Source organism: Emys orbicularis, chromosome 1 (genome assembly GCF_028017835.1).
Source record: "Emys orbicularis isolate rEmyOrb1 chromosome 1, rEmyOrb1.hap1, whole genome shotgun sequence".
NCBI lineage: Eukaryota > Metazoa > Chordata > Testudines > Emydidae > Emys > Emys orbicularis.
Genome location: NC_088683.1, coordinates 127,506,404 through 127,524,897, shown reverse-complemented (window position 1 = coordinate 127,524,897; position 18,494 = coordinate 127,506,404). Strand labels below are relative to the sequence as shown.

Here is an 18,494-nt window from a genome sequence, read left to right as displayed (position 1 = left end):
CCTTTCAACCAGGTGACTCTTGTTGGCAGTTTGAATGAGCCTGGAGACTGCTCAAGAAATCCTCTTGCATTTTGAGATGGTCCCTCTGAGGCAAAGGTTGAAGGACATTGGTTGGGCAGCACGGGGGAAGGGGGAAGTTTGCTCTGCTGCTTTCCACACCATAGCTGTTCTGTGGGCAGAAGGTTTCAGTCAGCAGGGTTGTTAAGCCAGTACCTTTTGTGAGCACTAAATGCACAAGCATAACCTAACATGAACATTATGGCATTTCAGGTGTTTGCACTATGACTAAGCTGAAAAGGAGTGCTTTATTACAGGGGTTCCCAACCCTTTTTTCCCTGAGGCCCTGTGCAGCTGCAATAGGCACTGCAGCCCACTATTAGCATGGAGTTGTCCAGATGGAAACAGAGAAGCACTGCCAAGTCCCGGTCCTGGGGGGGGCTGTGTAGCTAATACTCCAGGGGGTCTGACAGACCTGGATTGTGGGGGATCGTGTGGCGGCTGAGAGCAGGAATGGTTGTGAGCCCTCCAGCCACCCTGGAAGCTGCTGCCTCTCGAGGCTGGCCTGTCCTTGCCCACCACCCAGTGGCTCCGCTTTGCCCTCTACTGCCCGCCAGGGGCACGGGGCTCCTCTGGCCCTGGGCAGGGGCCATCACCAGTAGGGGGAGGAGGCAGAAACTCTGGGTATGTCTACACAACAACTAGACACTTACAGCTGGCCCGTGCTAGTTGACTCCGGCTCGTGGGGCTCAGGCTGTGGGGCTGTTTCATTCTGTGTAGACTTCTGGGCTCTTTTTGGGGCCCAGGCTCTAGGACCCTGCAGAGTGGGAGGACCCCAGAGCTCGGGCAACCAGCCCGAGCTCGGAAGTCTACGCATCAGTGAAACAGCCCCACAACCTGAGCCTTCTGAGACCGAGTCAGTTGGCGTGGGCCAGCCGCAGGTTTTTCTTTGCTCTCTACACAGACCCTCTATGGTTAGTTCTAGTACTGCAACAATTCTGATTGCCTCTTCCAGCCCTTCAGGTTTTTATTTTTGAAGGTTCACAAATTAATCCCTGGCCACATTCAGAGCTAACCAAAATTCAGAATTTCCATCCTGCTGGAAATTCCAACATTCTGACATTTCCAAATTGGGATTAAAAAGTTGAAATGTTTGCAGAATGAAATTTTGAAGTGTTTGGATTTGGAAGCATCAACATTTTTGATCAAAATGACACATTTTTCACATTTCCAAAAGCAAAATGTTTCATATTAGTTTATTGTACTAAATTGAAACAATTCATTTCAAGTCTGTTCGATATTAAACCGCATAGTGGTGCATTGCCTCATGAAATTGGACTTTGGAAGCCTGATCCTCCGTTGGGTCAAGCTCCCTGACAGGAGTACATCACCAATGACACCCCCCCCCCCCCAAGTCTACCGACTCTGATGATGCATCACGCAGCTCAGTCAGAGGGAAATCCACATTATATTATAAGAGATGTATTCCTCCAGGGAACCCAGGCCATAGCAGAGAATGGGGGCCTGAACTACTGCTCCTATACAGCAGTGTGTGCTGGTAGGAAAATGCAGTTTAATATTTTATAGAAATGATTCAAAACAAAAAGTTTCAAGTCAGTTCATCACAACTAAATAGTCTGATTTGGGTTGAACTAACTCCAAATGAATATTTCATTTCAGTTTTCCTGATGGAAAATCAAAATTCTTTGGCAAAATTGAAATTTTCCCGTGTAAAATTTTGATTTTGTAGAAACTGCATCTTCCATCGGAAACACATTCTGAAGGAAAATGCCTGACCCAGCTCCACCCTCATTCACTCTTCATAATCCAGGAATGTCTTATGGGATGCCTGCAATAAAAGACCCACAGTAGGGCCACGGCTGGCCCAGGTCAGCTGATTCAGGCTCATGGGGTCTACGGGACTATGAAGTAGCCCTGTAGACATTCAGGCTCAGGCTGGAGACAGGGCTCTGAGATCCCATGAAGGAGTGGGTCTCAAAGCCTGGGCTCCACTGCAAACCCAAATGTCTACACTGCTATTAGGCCCATAGCCCTAGCCCTGTGAGCCCAAGTAATTTGATTTCAGCTCTGAGACTCGGTGCCACAGGTTTTTTATTTCAATCTAGACATACCCTTAGTGGCCAGGCATTTGAGGGCACACCCAAAATCACTGACATATTCCTCTTTTTATTGTCTCTGGTTGTTGAAGGCTGCTTAGTTCGACTCAGTTGTGGTTCACTCAAGAGATTGGAGGGCATGCTTGAAAGAGGCATATCACTAGGGTTTCCACCTGGCCGGTATTTGACTGGCCTGGCTGTTTTTTTTTATGGATTTACCAGTTACCAGAAAAATAATTTAATCTGCCTGTTTTTTTTTATATGGGTCTAGAAATTATTATCACAATACACTGGGATAGCTAATGTTATAAGTTTCTGCATCCAGCTAAAGATGCTGCAGTATTCCCACTTTCACAGTTTTAGCGATAACAGATCAAAACTGTTGAAAATACAGCCACTGTCTGCCCACCAACATGCAAGCGCACCGTGCCTGTGTGTGAGAGAGGGTTTGAGTCACGTGTGAGTGAGGAGATGTGGTATTATCAATCTTATCTCTATGTGTTATCTCTCTAGATACTAAAAGTGGCTGTTGAAGGGGGGGTGTTGTGGAGTTGCCTTGAGGTTGGGGGCTGCGGTTGTGGTGGGCTTGCCTTGTGCGGAGGGTGGTTGCTGGGGTTTTTTGCATTTCAAAGGTGGTAACCCTACATATTGCCCTTGGACGGGTACCATGTGTCAGTCCTTCAAACACCTCCTGGGCCCTGCCATTTATTCCAACATTTATTACAACAGCTCATTCAAAATGGTTGATCCATGGCCGTGGCCACCCCCAGAGTAGGCTTAAGGCATGAAGTTAGACCTCTGACAGCACTACCCTGTCTATTTCCCCTCTCAGGGCTCAGTAGAATGCTTTTGTTATCAGAATTGCTTATATCGACCCACCAAGTAGTCCTCTGGCATCTGCGCCCTAACCTTTCCAGCCAGATTCACCAATTGGGGTGTGACCAGTGTCGTCGTTACAGCTGCTCAGTGCTACAGTACACCAAACCTCGAAGGTACGAGTAGTGCGTCAAGTGTACTGCAACTTGGAGGCAAGCACGGACGGCCTTTCTGATGTTAGGCCCTATCGGCACGAGGCCTGGTGGGTTCCAATAATGACTGATATGTAGCTAAATGACGGGGTATTTTACTAGGGCTGGCAGAAAGGGGAAGGTACAGCGGCTTAACCAGTTGCAATTTAAGGAATTATAACAGCAGTTCCTAGCTGGGCTCTGGGGGGTAAGCAATCCACTAGAGTTTTAGGGTCCCTCTGGCCTAGTACCTGGATGCCTCTTTGGTCCAGTCTCTGCTAGAGCCAAATAGCAGCCAGTAGGTGTTGAAGCTGGGATCAGTAGTGGGGTGTCTCACTGGGGCCCCTGTGCAGGGGCTCCCTGCTCGGTCTCTGCTGCTTCTTTACAGGTTCTTCACAGACCTGACCCAGTTACAATATCCACCAGTCACAACCTTATCACACGTGGTTCTCCAGCTTCTGCTGCAGCCTGCTCTGCACGCTGTTCCCCAGCAGTCTTCCCACCATTCAACTTCCCTGCTGCTTCCAGTTTCCACGTGGCCACTGTTTCCCTAGAGTGAGCTTACTTCCTAGGTCAGAGTTTTTCCTCAAAAAATCTGAATCACATGCATCCGAAGAAGTGGGTATTCACCCACGAACGCTCATGCTCCTATACGTCTGTTAGTCTATAAGGTGCCACAGGACTCTTTGCTCCTCAAAAAATGTCTGCCTTCTACCCCTACTGGCCAGGGAAAGGGGCTGTACCTGCATGTCCCCCTGGAGGATCAAAGCTCAGAGGGGAGGGGATTGATGGGAAATGGTAGTTTCATGCTTAGCCAATATCTCATATTTGTAATGAGGCAAATCCTGGAAAGTGGATCAAAAAGCCTAAGTAGAAAGGTTGTGCTACGAGGAAACATCGCAGAAAGAAGGAATCCCTGAGTGCTTTAATTACATTGCTGTCCCATGGGATGTCTGGCACACCTTCCCTGACCTATCACAGCTTTGGAAATATTTTACTGAAATTCCTCACAGTGCAACACTTGTCTTGCTTATTCACCAAGGGGCAGTTTGGACAGTGACTGTCAATGCAGCAGTCAAAGAAGCACTATTTTACCAATCAGCTCATGATCCCTGCCCACTCTCCTGCAACAGGGCCTGATCCCAAATTCTCTTGCAGTTAAGAGTCTTTCTATCGGTTCCACTGCAAAGACTTCAATGGGTTTTGGGTCAGGTCCTTTGTTAGAAGCAGTATTGTTTCATTAAGGCCTGCTGTCTACACTTTAACTAGGTTTAAAACTAATTCAGCTAACCAGTTGGAGCCATTAGGTACACCAGGAACTGATTACAGGAGCACAAGGATCTAATTTATACTGTAGCTCCAATTGATTTAAAAACTGATTAGAATTTGGGGGGATATTTCCTTAATGTACACTGGGAAAGTCTCTGTAGGCTTGTCAATAGTAGAGAGCTAAACTATTTGTACAGGAACAGTTTAAGCAAAATGGCTCAGTATGCCCACCATCACCTTACCTATTTGGTTTGAGTTTTGCCCTGAAGCCACACTATCACTTAGATAACCATCTCAGTTGCTGGCTACCTCTCCCACAAATACCAGCTCAGATCCCAGAATTAAGGCACTCTGGACGATTTTACCAGGCACTGTGGGAGGACTAGTGGAACTGTTTTAGGACTAGTTGAACTATTTTGTTTGTTTCCTTCTGAAGGAAGAAAGGGAAAACACTTGGGGAACAAAATGACTAGGCATTAAAATGAGTTTTATTTATCTATACATCTGGTAGGCCAGTACATTTCTTAGGGGTAGACTCTCATCAGACTAAACAAGACATATGGCTTCTACCTCAAGAACACAACCAACCTTAACAGCACCCCACTTCTGTTTCAAATAGCAAATTTTTAATACTACAGTTACCGCTTGGAAGGTATAAAAAGCTTTTTAAAAAGCTTCTGTTTTGGTAGAAGTCCTGTAACCTGCATGATGGGAGTCAAATACACGTTTTAAAATAGACTATGTTCTTCATTTACTGTAGACAAGAGAAAGTGTTCATAATTTTCAAAAGTGTCTAAGTTCCATTTTCAAAAGCAACGTAGGCATTTAAGAGTGTAAGTCTCATTGAAAGTCAATGGAACTTAGGCTACTAAGGCCCAGATCCTCAAAGGTATTTATTTAGCTACCTAGCTACCATATCTGGGCATAAATGCCTGGGTCACTTTTGAAAATGTACTTAGGCTCCTAAATCACTTACCCAACATCCATATTCTTGCCTTCTTTAACAAAAATGAGTCTAAAATGTGTTTAGCAGAAAAGCTAAATTGTACCCCATGGCTGTATGTTTTGTGGACCTCTCTGAATTGATATTGTTCGACAAGAACTTTGGTTAGCCTTTTCAAGAAACAATAACAGTACCCAACTGTCCCATTATCCCTCAGCCCTTCAGTGAAATCGAGACGTCTGTGCCATTTGCCTCAGTCCCAGTTTAATCCACTGTTTGCAATCAAATGTCAGTATCAAGCCACTTGACAGCATTTCTTGTCTGGCTCCATGGGTGAGACTGTGTGACAAATGGACTACTCAGCCAAGAAGGGCTGGCTGCGTGAGTAACATTTAGCATGGTCAGTATCCATCCAGGTAGTTTCTTGACAAAGACAAAAATCTTTTCTGCCAGGTTCACGGGGGTGGAAGCAAAGGTCAAATGACTCCTTGGCCTTAGGTGCTTCTGTCATTGCAGAAGCATATCTTCTCTAGTGTGTGTTCTGTGATGTTACGTGCAATCCTTTATCATTCATGCTTTAAAGAGTTTATTCTGAGCCAACGAATACCACAGAAGCACTTATATATTTCTTAGGATTTGGTGGTCAGCTGCCCTTTTCCAACTTGCAACTTCTTGAAACTAACTTTTTGTAGCATTCTACTTCTTGCAGAGAGATTTTCCTGATGTTTGGCTTAAATTTTCCCTTTACTAAAAGGAATTATTGTACCCTAGGCATATCACAATATTTCACACTGGCGCCCTAAACAAAGGGACTATTACCTCCCTGCTCTCATATGTCAGGCCTTTACATAAGCAATACCAAGTTGCATACTGGCTTTTCTGAAGCTTGCAGTGCTGCTGCTTACGCTGTACTTGTACCTCCAGGATGTACCTCCAGCCCCTTTCAGAAACCCTCTGGACAAAGGGAAGGATTGTCTTGTAGCTAAAGCACTGGACTTGGAATCAGGCACTCATACCTCAAACAGTCAAAAAATCACAAGTCAGGCCTCCAGAAATATGAGATTTACTCAAAAATCATGAGATTTTTTTTTTAAATGACACATTTTTGGGTGCTTTTCTTAGGCTCTGAGTTTCTGAAACCGGGGGCATGTTGCAAATTTTCAAGCTTTTCTCCCCAGCCACAAGGGCTAGAAACAAACTTATTTTAAAAGAATGAAAGCTGAGATTCTCCCATAATAACATGACACAAGAGCTGCGGCTTTTAAAAAACACTCAAAAATTTCATGAGACTAGTGCTAAAATCGTAAGAGTTGGCAACACCGCATGTATACGGAAAATATGGTATAGAGTGAAGATTATTATTTATTTGTATATCTCTAGCACCTGGGAGCTCCAGTCATGCACCAGGACCCCATTGTGCTAGCCACTGTATAAACACAGACTAAAAAGACGGCCTCTGAGACTGTTTACAAACAGACCAGGGAGCACAAGGACACAATGGGACAATACTGGTCAGCACGATAGATAGTGGTCACAGCAATAGGTGACGTATGCCCTGAATTTGGCCACATGGCTCAGAACCCTGTGGTTAACAATCCCTCACAGATGTGTTCCTCCAAGTATCTCAGAACTCAAGCTCAGTCACAGAGTCTTGGGTTTCATCATTTACAATGTCATGGTAGGCAGGTCAATGACCTTTAGAACATCTTTCGGAATAAGCATATGTTAGGCTTCTTCTAATGAGGGGGTCTTGCTGCCACAGGGAGCTTCTCTCCACCACTTAGAGTATTGATTACTTGCCAAAGCCACTTACTCATTGATGTGAATCTGCTAAGAAATGGCAGGATTGATGTCAAGCATTTGATGAGGAACTCATCAACCTGGGCTGTCAAAACAAAAAGAAAAGACACGTATCATTTTAAAGTGTTATGATCCATAACCCAATTATAGAATATTTTATTTTTCAAAGATATGTGCATGTATGTGCACACACACACATCTGTATGTGCCTAAGTTATGTATGTAAGCACCCGGAGTGCATGCATATTGTTGTATGTTTCCCATCCTAAAATATTATTTAATGTTGCTGTGTGCTGTTAAACATATGCCATATATCACTGCAGAGGTGGCTGCATTGCTGTGGCCAGTATAAATATATACTATGTAAAGCGTCATGGCATGAAAGATGCTATAAAGGGAGGAAGGATGGTCTTTAGGTTAAAGCACTAAACTAGGATTTAGGAGTCCTGGGGTCAATTCCCAGTTCTGCTCACAGACTTCTTGTATGACCGCAGGCAAGTCATTTGAGATAAAATTTTCAAAAGCTCTAATAATTTAGGATTGTACGACCCATTGAAAGTGAATGGTACCTAGGCGCCTACATCACTTAGGCACTTATGAAAATTTTACCCTAAGTCTCACTGTGCCTCACTTCCTCATATGTAAAGTGAGGATTATAATATTCCTTACATCACAGCGGTTTTGTGAAGTTTAAAGATTCAGTGTTAGTTAAGTACTTTGAGACTAAAAATGCTAAGTAGTAATATATTTTGATGATGATATAGCAACAACAACAACAATAAACATTCAGCTTGTCTCCCTTTGTACGCCAGTTTTACACTGGTGTGAGTTACTCCAGATTATACCAGTGTGAGTGAGGGGAGAATCAGGCTCAGCTTTTTATACCAACAATCTTCATTGTTCCTACATCTGTTTTATAAAATCTTCACAGTTTGGCTGTCTGTATCCACAGGTGAAATACTGTAGACATGGGTTTAATTTTCTACTGATCATTGCAGAATTTTAATTTTGTCTCTGCAGTATAAATGGAAGCAAAGACTGCACCGAGCCACTTTTACGCCACAAAAGTGAATGGCTACTGCCTAGCTTTAGCGTTTCTCTGTGTGTGATTGTTAAATGATATGCAACCCAGAAAGCCCCTCTTTAAGGCCAGGGCTTGAACATCCAGAAGAATGTCCCTGTTCTGTCATGGACAAGAAGATGTTGACAAAGACTGGAAACTTCGACTTGTAGAAGATGCAAGTAGAATCCCTTCTGCCAGGTAAGGGTGCATCGTGACTTATCCTTTTTAAAGGATGCAGATACATAGACTGCTGATGCAGTTCCACCACTATCACCTTGGTTGTGTGACATAACCAGGACATAACCTAAGCTGCCCCCTTATTTCTTGCACCCACAATGCAACTAGGACCCCAACTCTGTACCATTGTTACCCAACATCTGTCATACTACTGGCATAGGTAGGCCTTGAAGAGGGCAACCACAGCCAAAGAAGCCCAAAAGTAAGCAAAGGTATGGACCTTAACAAAACCCATCTGCACATTCCCTATCCATGTCTCCACATGAGCACACATTTATCATAAGCTAGGAAAACTCTTTTTGCTTTGGCTGCAGGCCCGTTCACCTAATAAATATGCACAGTAACAACCCTATCCATGAGAACAGCACTATTTTTACTATCATTCTTGCCTCTTCTATTGCTCACCTGCTCAGTTGGCTCTCTGGCCATTCCCTTCACGAGACCCCTGTTGGGGAAGTATTGCTCCCATTTTACAGATGAGGAAATGTAGGCCCCAAAGTGAAGACACTTGCCACGCAGGCAGTTGGTGTTGAAGCTGGGATGAGAAAGTACGAATATTTACTCCCTTCCCTAGAGGGACAGGAATTGCCAGACTAGATCAAACCAGTGGTCCATCTAGTTTAGTATCTTGTCACTGAGAGTGACCAGTATCTGATGTAGTCACTCTTTATATAAAGGGTATATTTATACATTGTTTATACAGGGCTGATAAATGATGAATAGATCTTTTGACAAATGTTTACTCAAATACTATAGATTGCTTTAGAATCCAAAAGGCCAATAAGATGCTTATAACCATGCCTTATATCATTCTATTACATCTACTAGTGTCCTTATAGGTTTCAGAGCGGTAGCCGTGTTAGTCTGTATCAGTAAAAACAACGAGGAGTCCTTGTGGCACCTTAGAGACTAACAAATTTATTTGGGGATAAGCTTTCGTGGGCTAGAACCCACTAATAGTAACCTGTAACACACACCTGTCATGTATTTAATGTGCTTGTAACATCTATTAATCATTTATAAAAGGACCCTTAATATCAGGGTTTGACACCTAATTCTTCAGATTCCCGTTCTTTCATGGTTGTCTGCGTCGTTCTTTTGCTCTAACTGCTCATGAACTGGGCTTTTACTCCAACCCCTCCATGGAGTTGTGACTGTCAAGACTGCAAAGGTAGTAAGGCTTAATGGTTTAAAAAGTTTGCTTATCCTTTTGATTTTGCTTGGCTGTAACAAAACCATAGGCAAGAGTGAGACAGAAAAAAAGAACAAGAGACTTATTCCTATTATGTTAGCCAGCATTAAAACTGGCTCCACTGGACATGCTGTCTTTTTTCAGTCTCTCTTTTCTCACGCCTTGGCAGACTGTGACTCTTGAGAATAATTTGCTAACTTTTCGGCAGGGTCGCTTTTTAGTCGCCGCAGTCAATGCCAACCTGATACACCATAGATAGGTTACCCAAAGCAAGAGCTCGTTAGCCTTATTAATATTTGCTGCAGGCTGCGGTTATTGATCCTTCTTCATGACAGTGAGGTTTTACTGGGAAGCTTGTGGGAGAAGTTTTGGCGGTGATATTGATGTATTGAGAAAGTCGCCTGGCTAATGCGGTGAATTTCCATGTCTGTGGGGTCCGCCCTTCAATCATTTCCCTGACTCCCTGCAAGTCCCCCTGAGGAGGCATCAGACCTTCTACTTCTCCATTGCCAGGGCTGACAAGAGGTCCCTTTAGACTCCTCCACTCTGCTGTAAAGGGGGTGGGGATTTTCACTCAGAAGACTTAAAAAGGGAACCCCAACTTGCAACCAGATCAAATCTCTTTTAACACACAATCCTAGCTCATCCTATCCAAGACTACTGATTTACAGGGGAACTAAGTATGAAGGTAAGTCAGAAGCTTTTGATACTTGGAAACATTTTGGTAAATAGTAGTTTCTCCTACAGTTTTAGTTGTGTGTATTATTTTAGGAACAACAGGGGGTGGTTTGTAAGGTTTTTTTTTTTAAGTTAGAAAACAAGTACAAATGTTATAATGATTTTCAGTGTACTGTAAACCAAACAGATTAAACTATTAATAGCACAATGACTTCTAAAACACACAGGATCAAATAAACATCTGTGAATCATAATAGCTGTATGCTATCACTTACTTGTCACATGCATCAATGCATGAAAAACAAGGCTTGCTTTGTGTATACAAACTAGAGATTCAGCTTGCTTTACACAGGATTTGTGTTCGGTATATTCATTTGCAAGTGCTGGGTCAGTGTGCAAAACCCAAGATTTTAATATGTGTTTATAATAACATTTGTATGATCAGTCAATATCCTGGTTGATGTAAATCTCACACCAAGTTTAACAACATTTACTTACCAAGAAAGCAGTGATCTGCCTTACTGTTTTTGAAATGCCAAGTCCCCTATATTGGAATATAGAAATATTTGCCTATCGTCTCATTATCATCCAGGGTTTAGTGAAAACTGGTGATATATATTATCTAATCTCTCTCTCTCTCTGGGTTTATAGACCATGTCCATCACCACAGTGTCTGAGGACCTTGCATATTTGTAAAAGAAAGCACACAAAGTTCTCATGTCAATGGTAATTTACATCCATATGTGAACTTCACATGGTCTGATATTAATATCCAACCTCTCCTTAAATTTGATGTGGCTTGGCTGAGATGATGTAATCAGTGGAAGAGAGGGGCTTTAGAAGCAAAGGGGGTCTGGAATAACATCAGAAGATGAAGCTGTGCAGAGAGGATGCCTGAGCAGAGAGGATGCAATTTCTCATGTGTTTGTGGTTGCTTGTCCTGTGCAGGGATTGCGTAGACTGACAGCTTCTGCCATGGCCCTGTTCCTTGCAGCTTCTTTCATCTCTTACTCCTGGAGTGCTCCTCAGGTAAAGTGCTTTATCTGAATGAATGTACATGCATTAATAACTCTCACAGGTGGTTGTTGGCAAAGTGGTGGTGCTTGTTGTTAGTGACAGGGCTGTGGTAACAGGTCACTTTTCTCTCCTTTGGTGTGAAGGGTCACTTCCAAAGAAGAAACTGGACTCCTCAGGCTATGCTCTATTTAAAGGGTGCACGTAAGTCCCAAGCTATTTCAGCTTTAAAGAATGTAACTTCTCTACCAATGGATTATTCTTTATATGCTTTGTTCAACACAAGCAGAAAACGGAGCAGTGTTAAATAGCAGGGCAGGGGAGTGGAGATGGAAGCTCAGAGGATCATAGGGTTGTGTTGACTGTGCCTTCTTACCTTAAAAACATTGCTATTGTTTTTTGTGAAGAAAAACAATTGTAATTTTGGAACAAAAAATGCTTAAATGTTTCCAAAGGGAATGTAATTACGGGTTGGTTGTTAAATCTGCTGGAAAAAATGACTTTCCCCTCTGAAACTGATTTTTAAAAGACTTAACATACATTTGATATATTTAAGTATTCCTTTTTCTCTCCTGTGCTTTATTAAAGCATCTCCACAAACAACAGGGTAGCAGAATTTTCTAATGCAAACCTTTTGGCTTGTGCTGGAAATTCATACCACAAGAGACATCTGCTATGGAGGATGGAATGGCAGTGTTACCTATTTCTTGGTAGTGCGTTGTGTAAATCTAGTTTTGTTAGTCCAGCATTAAAGGAATAGTGTTTAATAATCAAATTTGGAAATTTTACCATTATTTTAAACAATTCAGTGGAAACAGCTTTTTTTTTTTTTTTAAACAAAATAAACATTTTGGATTGTGTTTGCCACCCAAACAATACAACGAGAACCTAACAGTAAACCTTCCTACAGCCAAAAAAAAAATCGATTTCATAGTCTACACCAGGGGTCGGCAACCTTTCAGAAGTGGTGTGCCGAGTCTTCATTTATTCACTCTAATTTAAGGTTTCGCGTGCCAGTTATACATTTTAATGTTTTTAGAAGGTCTCTTTCTATAAACCTATAATATATAACTAAACTATTGTTGTATGTGAAGTAAATAAGGTCTTCAAAATGTTTAAGAAGCTTCATTTAAAATTAAATTAAAATGTAGAGCCCCCCGGACCGGTGGACAGGACCTGGGCAGTGTGAGTGCCACTGAAAATCAGCTTGCGTGCCACCTTCGGCACGCGTGCCATAGGTTGCCTACCCCTGGTCTACACTCATAGAAATGCAGAAAGCACACAGCATAAATAATTTTAAAAAATAAATTAAGGGCCAAAATATTTGCTCGTGCAAATGGGAGAAAATTCACCAAAGTCAAGAAAGCTGCCTCCATTTATGCCAGCAGAGAATTTGGCCCCTGGTATAAAAACAAACTGTTATTTTTAATAATGTGTTGTAATTTTACTAATCTGTTTATTACTATTACTGACACATTCAAAGTAATTTGTTTGCAGTATCACATATTTTCTTTTTTTAAAAATGACAATGTTCCTTTAAAAGCAGTTGATTTATAGTGTCAGGGATGTAGAGCAGCAAAGGCATGTGAAGGAAGAAGCTGGTAAATTTCACCCGCAACTCCTAATAAATAAGTTAATAAAACAATGGAAAAGGCTGAAAATCATCAGCCCTTTGGAACAGAATGTAGCTCAGATAAAACATTCTGTTCTATGATTTAGATTGCGCTGAAATCAACGGCTCTCAGGCAGCTGGAGTTATATATCACTAGAATGTTTGTATGGTTGTGTAAACATTATTGTAAAACAGTTTGAAATTACTATTTTAGGGATCTCTAGTTATGGTTCACATGGGTATGGTGTTTTGTTTTCACCCCCTTCCCATTGATTTATTAGAGGGACGTCGATTCATCTCAGATGAGAGCCAGAGGAAGGACCTCTATGACAGATTGCAGCTAGGTAAGCTCATCTGGAAATGTGTTTTTTTTAAAGGGAAAAACTATTATATTATTCCATCTCCATAACCCTCACTCACTTCCCAAAAATGATGTGCATCATAACTGATCAGGTGGTTGTGAACAGCAGGTGCATAAGAAATGCAGAAAGCTTCAGTTTAACAGTAAACAAAACATTCTCTCATGGGAGGAAGAGGTAATTCAATGGAAAAAATTAAACTGAGGGTACGTCTATACCCAGCCGCTAGTTCGGCGGCTGGCAATCGAACTTCTGGGTTCGACTTATCGCGTCTTGTCTGGACGCGATAAGTCGAACCCGGAAGTGCTCGCCGTCGACTGCGGTACTCCTGCTCGGCGAGAGGAGTACCGCGGAGTCGACGGGGGAGCCTGCCTGCCGCGTGTGGACCGAGGTAAGATCGAACTAAGGTACTTCGAATTTCAGCTACGTTATTCACGTAGCTGAAGTTGCGTACCTTAGTTCGATTTGGGGGGTTAGTGTAGACCAAGCCTGAGAGAAGCTACTTTTTAATGTTTTGTTTTGTTAGAATCAAATTCAAAGGAGCAGTGAATATTAAGAGTTGAATAGTTCAATTATTTCAAAAATCTCATTGGAAAGACTAACAGCCTGAGTCTCCTCTCACTAACGCCAGTTTAAATGCATCATCTTACATGAAATTATTCCTGATTTACTTTGTATAAGCGAGAGAACAAGCAGTCCCCTTAACTTTCTATCTCTGTTGGCAAAAATAAAATAAAATAAAGGTATGTTCTTGATTACTGTAACGTGTCAAACTATGACAGTAGAGAAAACATTCATTTAGACTATATTTATGGTGCAAACTGAACCTTACAATTAGATAATGAATGTATGCAAAAAGAGAATGTACCTTTCACTCTGTAAGGGGGCTTTAGGAAGAATTACATTTGTTTCCTTCTCTTTAAGTAGATTATGAGGTTGTTTTCTCTTAGTGATTTAATGGGCTATTTTCGGGCAGAGAATTGTATAGAAAGTGACTGAAATAGCCTACAAAAATATATATATTTTTAAAAGTGTCCCTTTTGTTCTCAAGTTGTAAAGATTAAAAAAAAAGCCAGGGCAGAATGTGAAATGCAGCAACTTTGCAGACACACATTGGCTAACTGTGCTTCATTGGTATAGGTTTAGATCTGAGAAAGTGTGTTGGCTTTGTCTCTCCAGAAACACGCAGCCAAAATACAAATCCTATAGCTCTGTCGGAGGCTGCAGAACTATTTCTTAACTCCTTACGGAAAGCACAAGAAGGTAAATGCATCATTTATTTTACTCTCTGAGCTTCTAAGAGGTTTATGAATACTCTATTTATTAATGCTTTAAAATAAATCTGAGAAGATCTCATTTGGCTGATTGCAAGCACAAACTATGCCCTCGAGTATATTGTATTAGAAGTTACAGTAAGAGAGAGATTGGGACATATGTCTGAGAACTGATGGAAGGATAAATGTTGGCTTATCCTGCTTTGCTGTTTGCTTTTCTCATTTCCGTTGGTTAATTTAGCCACCATAATTCTGGACTCACTTCTTGTTATCTTCACACATGTTTGTTTGGGCTCTAGGGACCGTTTATAGTGACTTGACTTTGCAATAGCAAACTCCTCTTTTGGGTTCCTGTTTCTGCAGAATACAGTTCATGGGTGAGATCTGTACCCCCGGCTCTGGCTCCTTTACACCGGGTAAAAGGGTTGGATTGATGTAAAAAAGCCCTAAAAGCCACACCACAGGCACTGTGGATGACAGCTCTAAGGCTGCCTCCCAAGGACCCACAATAGCCCTGGCGCAGGGGGTATTTTGAGGGCAAGGCTGGGGCAGGAGGTGGGGCTGCAGCACGCAGAGCTGTGATGATACCAAGCAGCACTGTGGTCCATAGGAAGCCCCGGGAGGCTGTGATAACTTAGACAGGCACCCAGAGCTGTGTAAATTATGCTGGGGGTTTTGCCAGTCCCAGGAACAGCCTGGGATTGGGAAGGCACCAAGGTGTCTTAAAGTCCCCTTAGCCTCTCATGGGCAGTGAATTCTATGCTCTGCCTCTGAGGCCTTGTCTTCACTATGAAAAAAAGGTGTGTTCTTAACTCGAGTTAGCTAACCCGAGGGAAAACCTTAGTGAGACAAGGCAGTCTGTAGTTTTTACATGTGTTAGCAAGTCAAGGTAAACTCTATACTCTCCCATAGCCTCTAACTCAACCTGCTAACTCATTTGAACACTACAAACTGTCTTGTCTTCGCTAGAATTTTGCCTCGGGTTAGCTAACATGAGTTAAGAACACACCTTCTTTACATAGTAAAAACAAGCCCAGCACAGAATCTCACGCTATATGTATTCACTTATACTGGGCCCAGTCCTGTCCTTTTCTGGCAAAACTCCCAATATGCTGTGCTTAATATTAAGAAAAGTGTTCAGTTCTTCCATTCCGCATCAGGCAAAACTCCCATCAACTTAAAAATTCAATGAGGGTTTTGCCTGAGCAAAAAATGGCAGAACCGAGTGAAAGCTCTTAATATTAAACATAGTATCTTGTACACAGTGTGCAGGCTGAAGGTGGACCTGCTTAACCTAGTGAATTTGGCCTTGTGTGTTAATAATGACAGAGGGAAACCATATAAAGTTCAAGCCCTGTAAAAGAAAGTTAGCTGTATTTTTCTAGTTCGTTATTGCTCACAAGGAAAAAGCAACCAGTGTCAGCCTCGTAACCAGAAAATAGGAGATACGACAGACCTGATTAAGCATGTGTGGCTGGAAATGTTAATTGTCACAACTCACCAGTTCCTTATCTTTATTAAGGGCTTGCTCCTCCAAGGTGCTGAGCGCTTTGCTTGTAATCCAGCAAAGTGTTTAAAAATGTGCTTAATTAAACCGTCAAAAGCCGAAACAGGTCAACAGGACTTCCTTAAAGATAAGCGCATACATACGTGTTGTGCTAGTCTAAGGCCAGAGTGCTCCTCCCCCTATAGAATTGAGCCCTAAGCACTTTTCTTCTTTGCAAAGAAATCAGAAAGGAAGGTAAGACTCTTATAGTCCAATTCACTCCTTTGTACAGGGCAAGTACAAAACCTATGAATCATTTAAGCCCTCAAAATAAAAAGTGGGACTTAAGTGGTGTGTAAGTTTTCTGTTGGCCCTTTGCACAAAGGTGAATGTCACCCAACATGGATTTAATTGTGGTGGTCAACATACTTGAACATGGCTCTAGTGTCACAAAAGATTGTTACAGAAATGTAGCTGTCAAGATACAGTGCTTATGTAACCATTTAACCTCTCATCCCCCAAGCTTCCCCTTCACTTCAAGAGCCAGTTCAAAGTTACTTGATCTTAAATCTTCCATGAGCTTACACTACTCGTACAGACCCTGGGCCAGATCTTTAGCTCAGTGGGTCTCAAACTTTTTTACTGGTGACCCCTTTCACATCGCAAGCCTCTGAGTGCAACCCCCCCCCAATAAATTAAACACCCTTTTTAATATATTTAACACTATTATAAATGCTGGAGGCAAAGCGGGGTTTGGTGTGGAGGTTGACAGCTTGCGACCCCCCATGTAATGACCTCGCAACCCCCTGAGGGGTCCCAACCCCCAGTTTGAGAATCCCTGCTTTAGTTCTGACATTTTACAAGTTGCGGGTCTGGCCCCCCTGGTTTCTTTCTATTCCTCTCCATGCTCCCCCTTTTCATCTAGCTCATTCTTCTTCCTGTCCTTCATAATCTTGCTATCAGAGCTAAGTTTTTCACACACAAAAATCTTCCCACAAAAACAACCAATTGATTTTTTCACTGTAACTTTTTCATTGCCATTTGTATCATAAACTTTACAGACTTTTGTTTTCATTTGGATAAGCAAAAAAATTTAACAAAACAACTTTGAGGAAAAAATTTCAAGAAAATGAAAAATGGGTCAAATTCTGAAATCTGTGAAATGGAAATACTTAGAAATTTCACAATTTTATGCAGCTTTTTTATTTTCATTTTTCAATCTACTATTGGTGTGAGAGCCTTCCCCTCCACTGCTAAATGACCCAAATCTCAACAGAAAACATGCATTTCCCCCTCCTCTATACCCCCAAACTTACTCTTCTGATTGTTCTGATTTATCATTTAACTCTAGTGTGAAGAGTCTGGTTACAGCTTTTATGAAAACCCCATGCAGAAAAACATGCTCTTTTACTGTGCTAGGGGATGACAGAGTCAGAGTCCATAGAATAAGGCATACAGTTTCAACCTAGATGATTTTTATTTTTGATTAAAGAGAATGCCCAATGAAAGAACAAATACACTGCTGTCTCCTTCCTAGAAATGTTTTCTCTTTCATTGTCTTTAAGATCCTCCATCCTGACATAATATATAGCCCTGGCTTCTAGCAAGCAGGCAAACTTCATGTATTTAAAAGTCCAGTAACACAGAAAACATAATCATCACTACATACATCACAAAACCCCCTGCTTTTCCCAGGTAGTTACATATAATAGGGTTATGTCTCAGGTTTCTCTATCACTTTAGAAGTTGAACTGCCTGTGTTTTAAGACTTTTCTTTTCATGCAGCTCATTACTCCCCTCATATCTTGTCTTTATTGTCTTTCAGCTGAAGAAGAAACCAATGATCACCCTGGATACTTAACAGACAATCTATTAAACTGGTGAAAGATTTCAAGTTGCATCAACATGCCTGTTCATCTCCCTTGAACCCATGGTCTATGTAAGCAAAACATTCTGATTCATCTGACTCCACCTGTGTTCTGAAGGAATAAAGCTTGGACTCATTTTTGCATTTTGAATGCAAACTGATTAAAGGTTATTGTTCAGCTACGGAAACTATTTTAAATTTGATTTCCTATCTTAAACCACATTGCGTGCCACCCACAATTTAAAAACCACTGGAACATCTTAGCTTACAGGACCCAAACATCAACATTGAATTGTTTTTGATAATTTTTCCAAAATCTTCTCATGGAAAAACTTTCACCATATTCCAGCCAACTCTGCGTGCAAACACTTTTTAACCTATGACAGCAGTTGACTCTGTAACCACCACATTGCTGGTCCTGAAATCCACCTGCAGTCTATTGATGTTCCAGTTAAATCAATGAAATATTAGAATGCATCTAGTATATGGGGCAGCAAAGCAGGTGATTTCTGCTGCAGATATTTCATACTGTAGCGAACAATCAACAGGCTACCTATCTAGGCCTTAATCCTGCAAAAT

The 18,494-nt window shown here is 41.8% G+C and overlaps 1 protein-coding gene across 1 annotated transcript; it reads left to right on the top strand.

Annotated features, from left to right (window-relative positions):
• The first annotated feature begins 10,307 nt into the window (after positions 1 to 10,307).
• SPX (spexin hormone) lies at positions 10,308 to 17,932 on the top strand. Its single transcript, XM_065409915.1, has 6 exons — positions 10,308 to 10,313; positions 11,252 to 11,332; positions 11,464 to 11,521; positions 13,211 to 13,273; positions 14,468 to 14,551; positions 17,874 to 17,932. The coding sequence occupies exons 1-6, from the start codon at positions 10,308 to 10,310 to the stop codon at positions 17,930 to 17,932; spliced, it is 351 nt and encodes a 116-aa protein (XP_065265987.1).
• Positions 17,933 to 18,494: the final 562 nt, after the last annotated feature.

Excerpts from the sequence above, each read along its gene's own strand:
- SPX (XM_065409915.1), top strand. Across the intron at positions 11,333-11,463 it reads ACTCCTGGAGTGCTCCTCAG|GGTCACTTCCAAAGAAGAAA; the intron begins GTAAAGTGCTTT and ends TTTGGTGTGAAG. Across the intron at positions 13,274-14,467 it reads CTATGACAGATTGCAGCTAG|AAACACGCAGCCAAAATACA; the intron begins GTAAGCTCATCT and ends TTGTCTCTCCAG.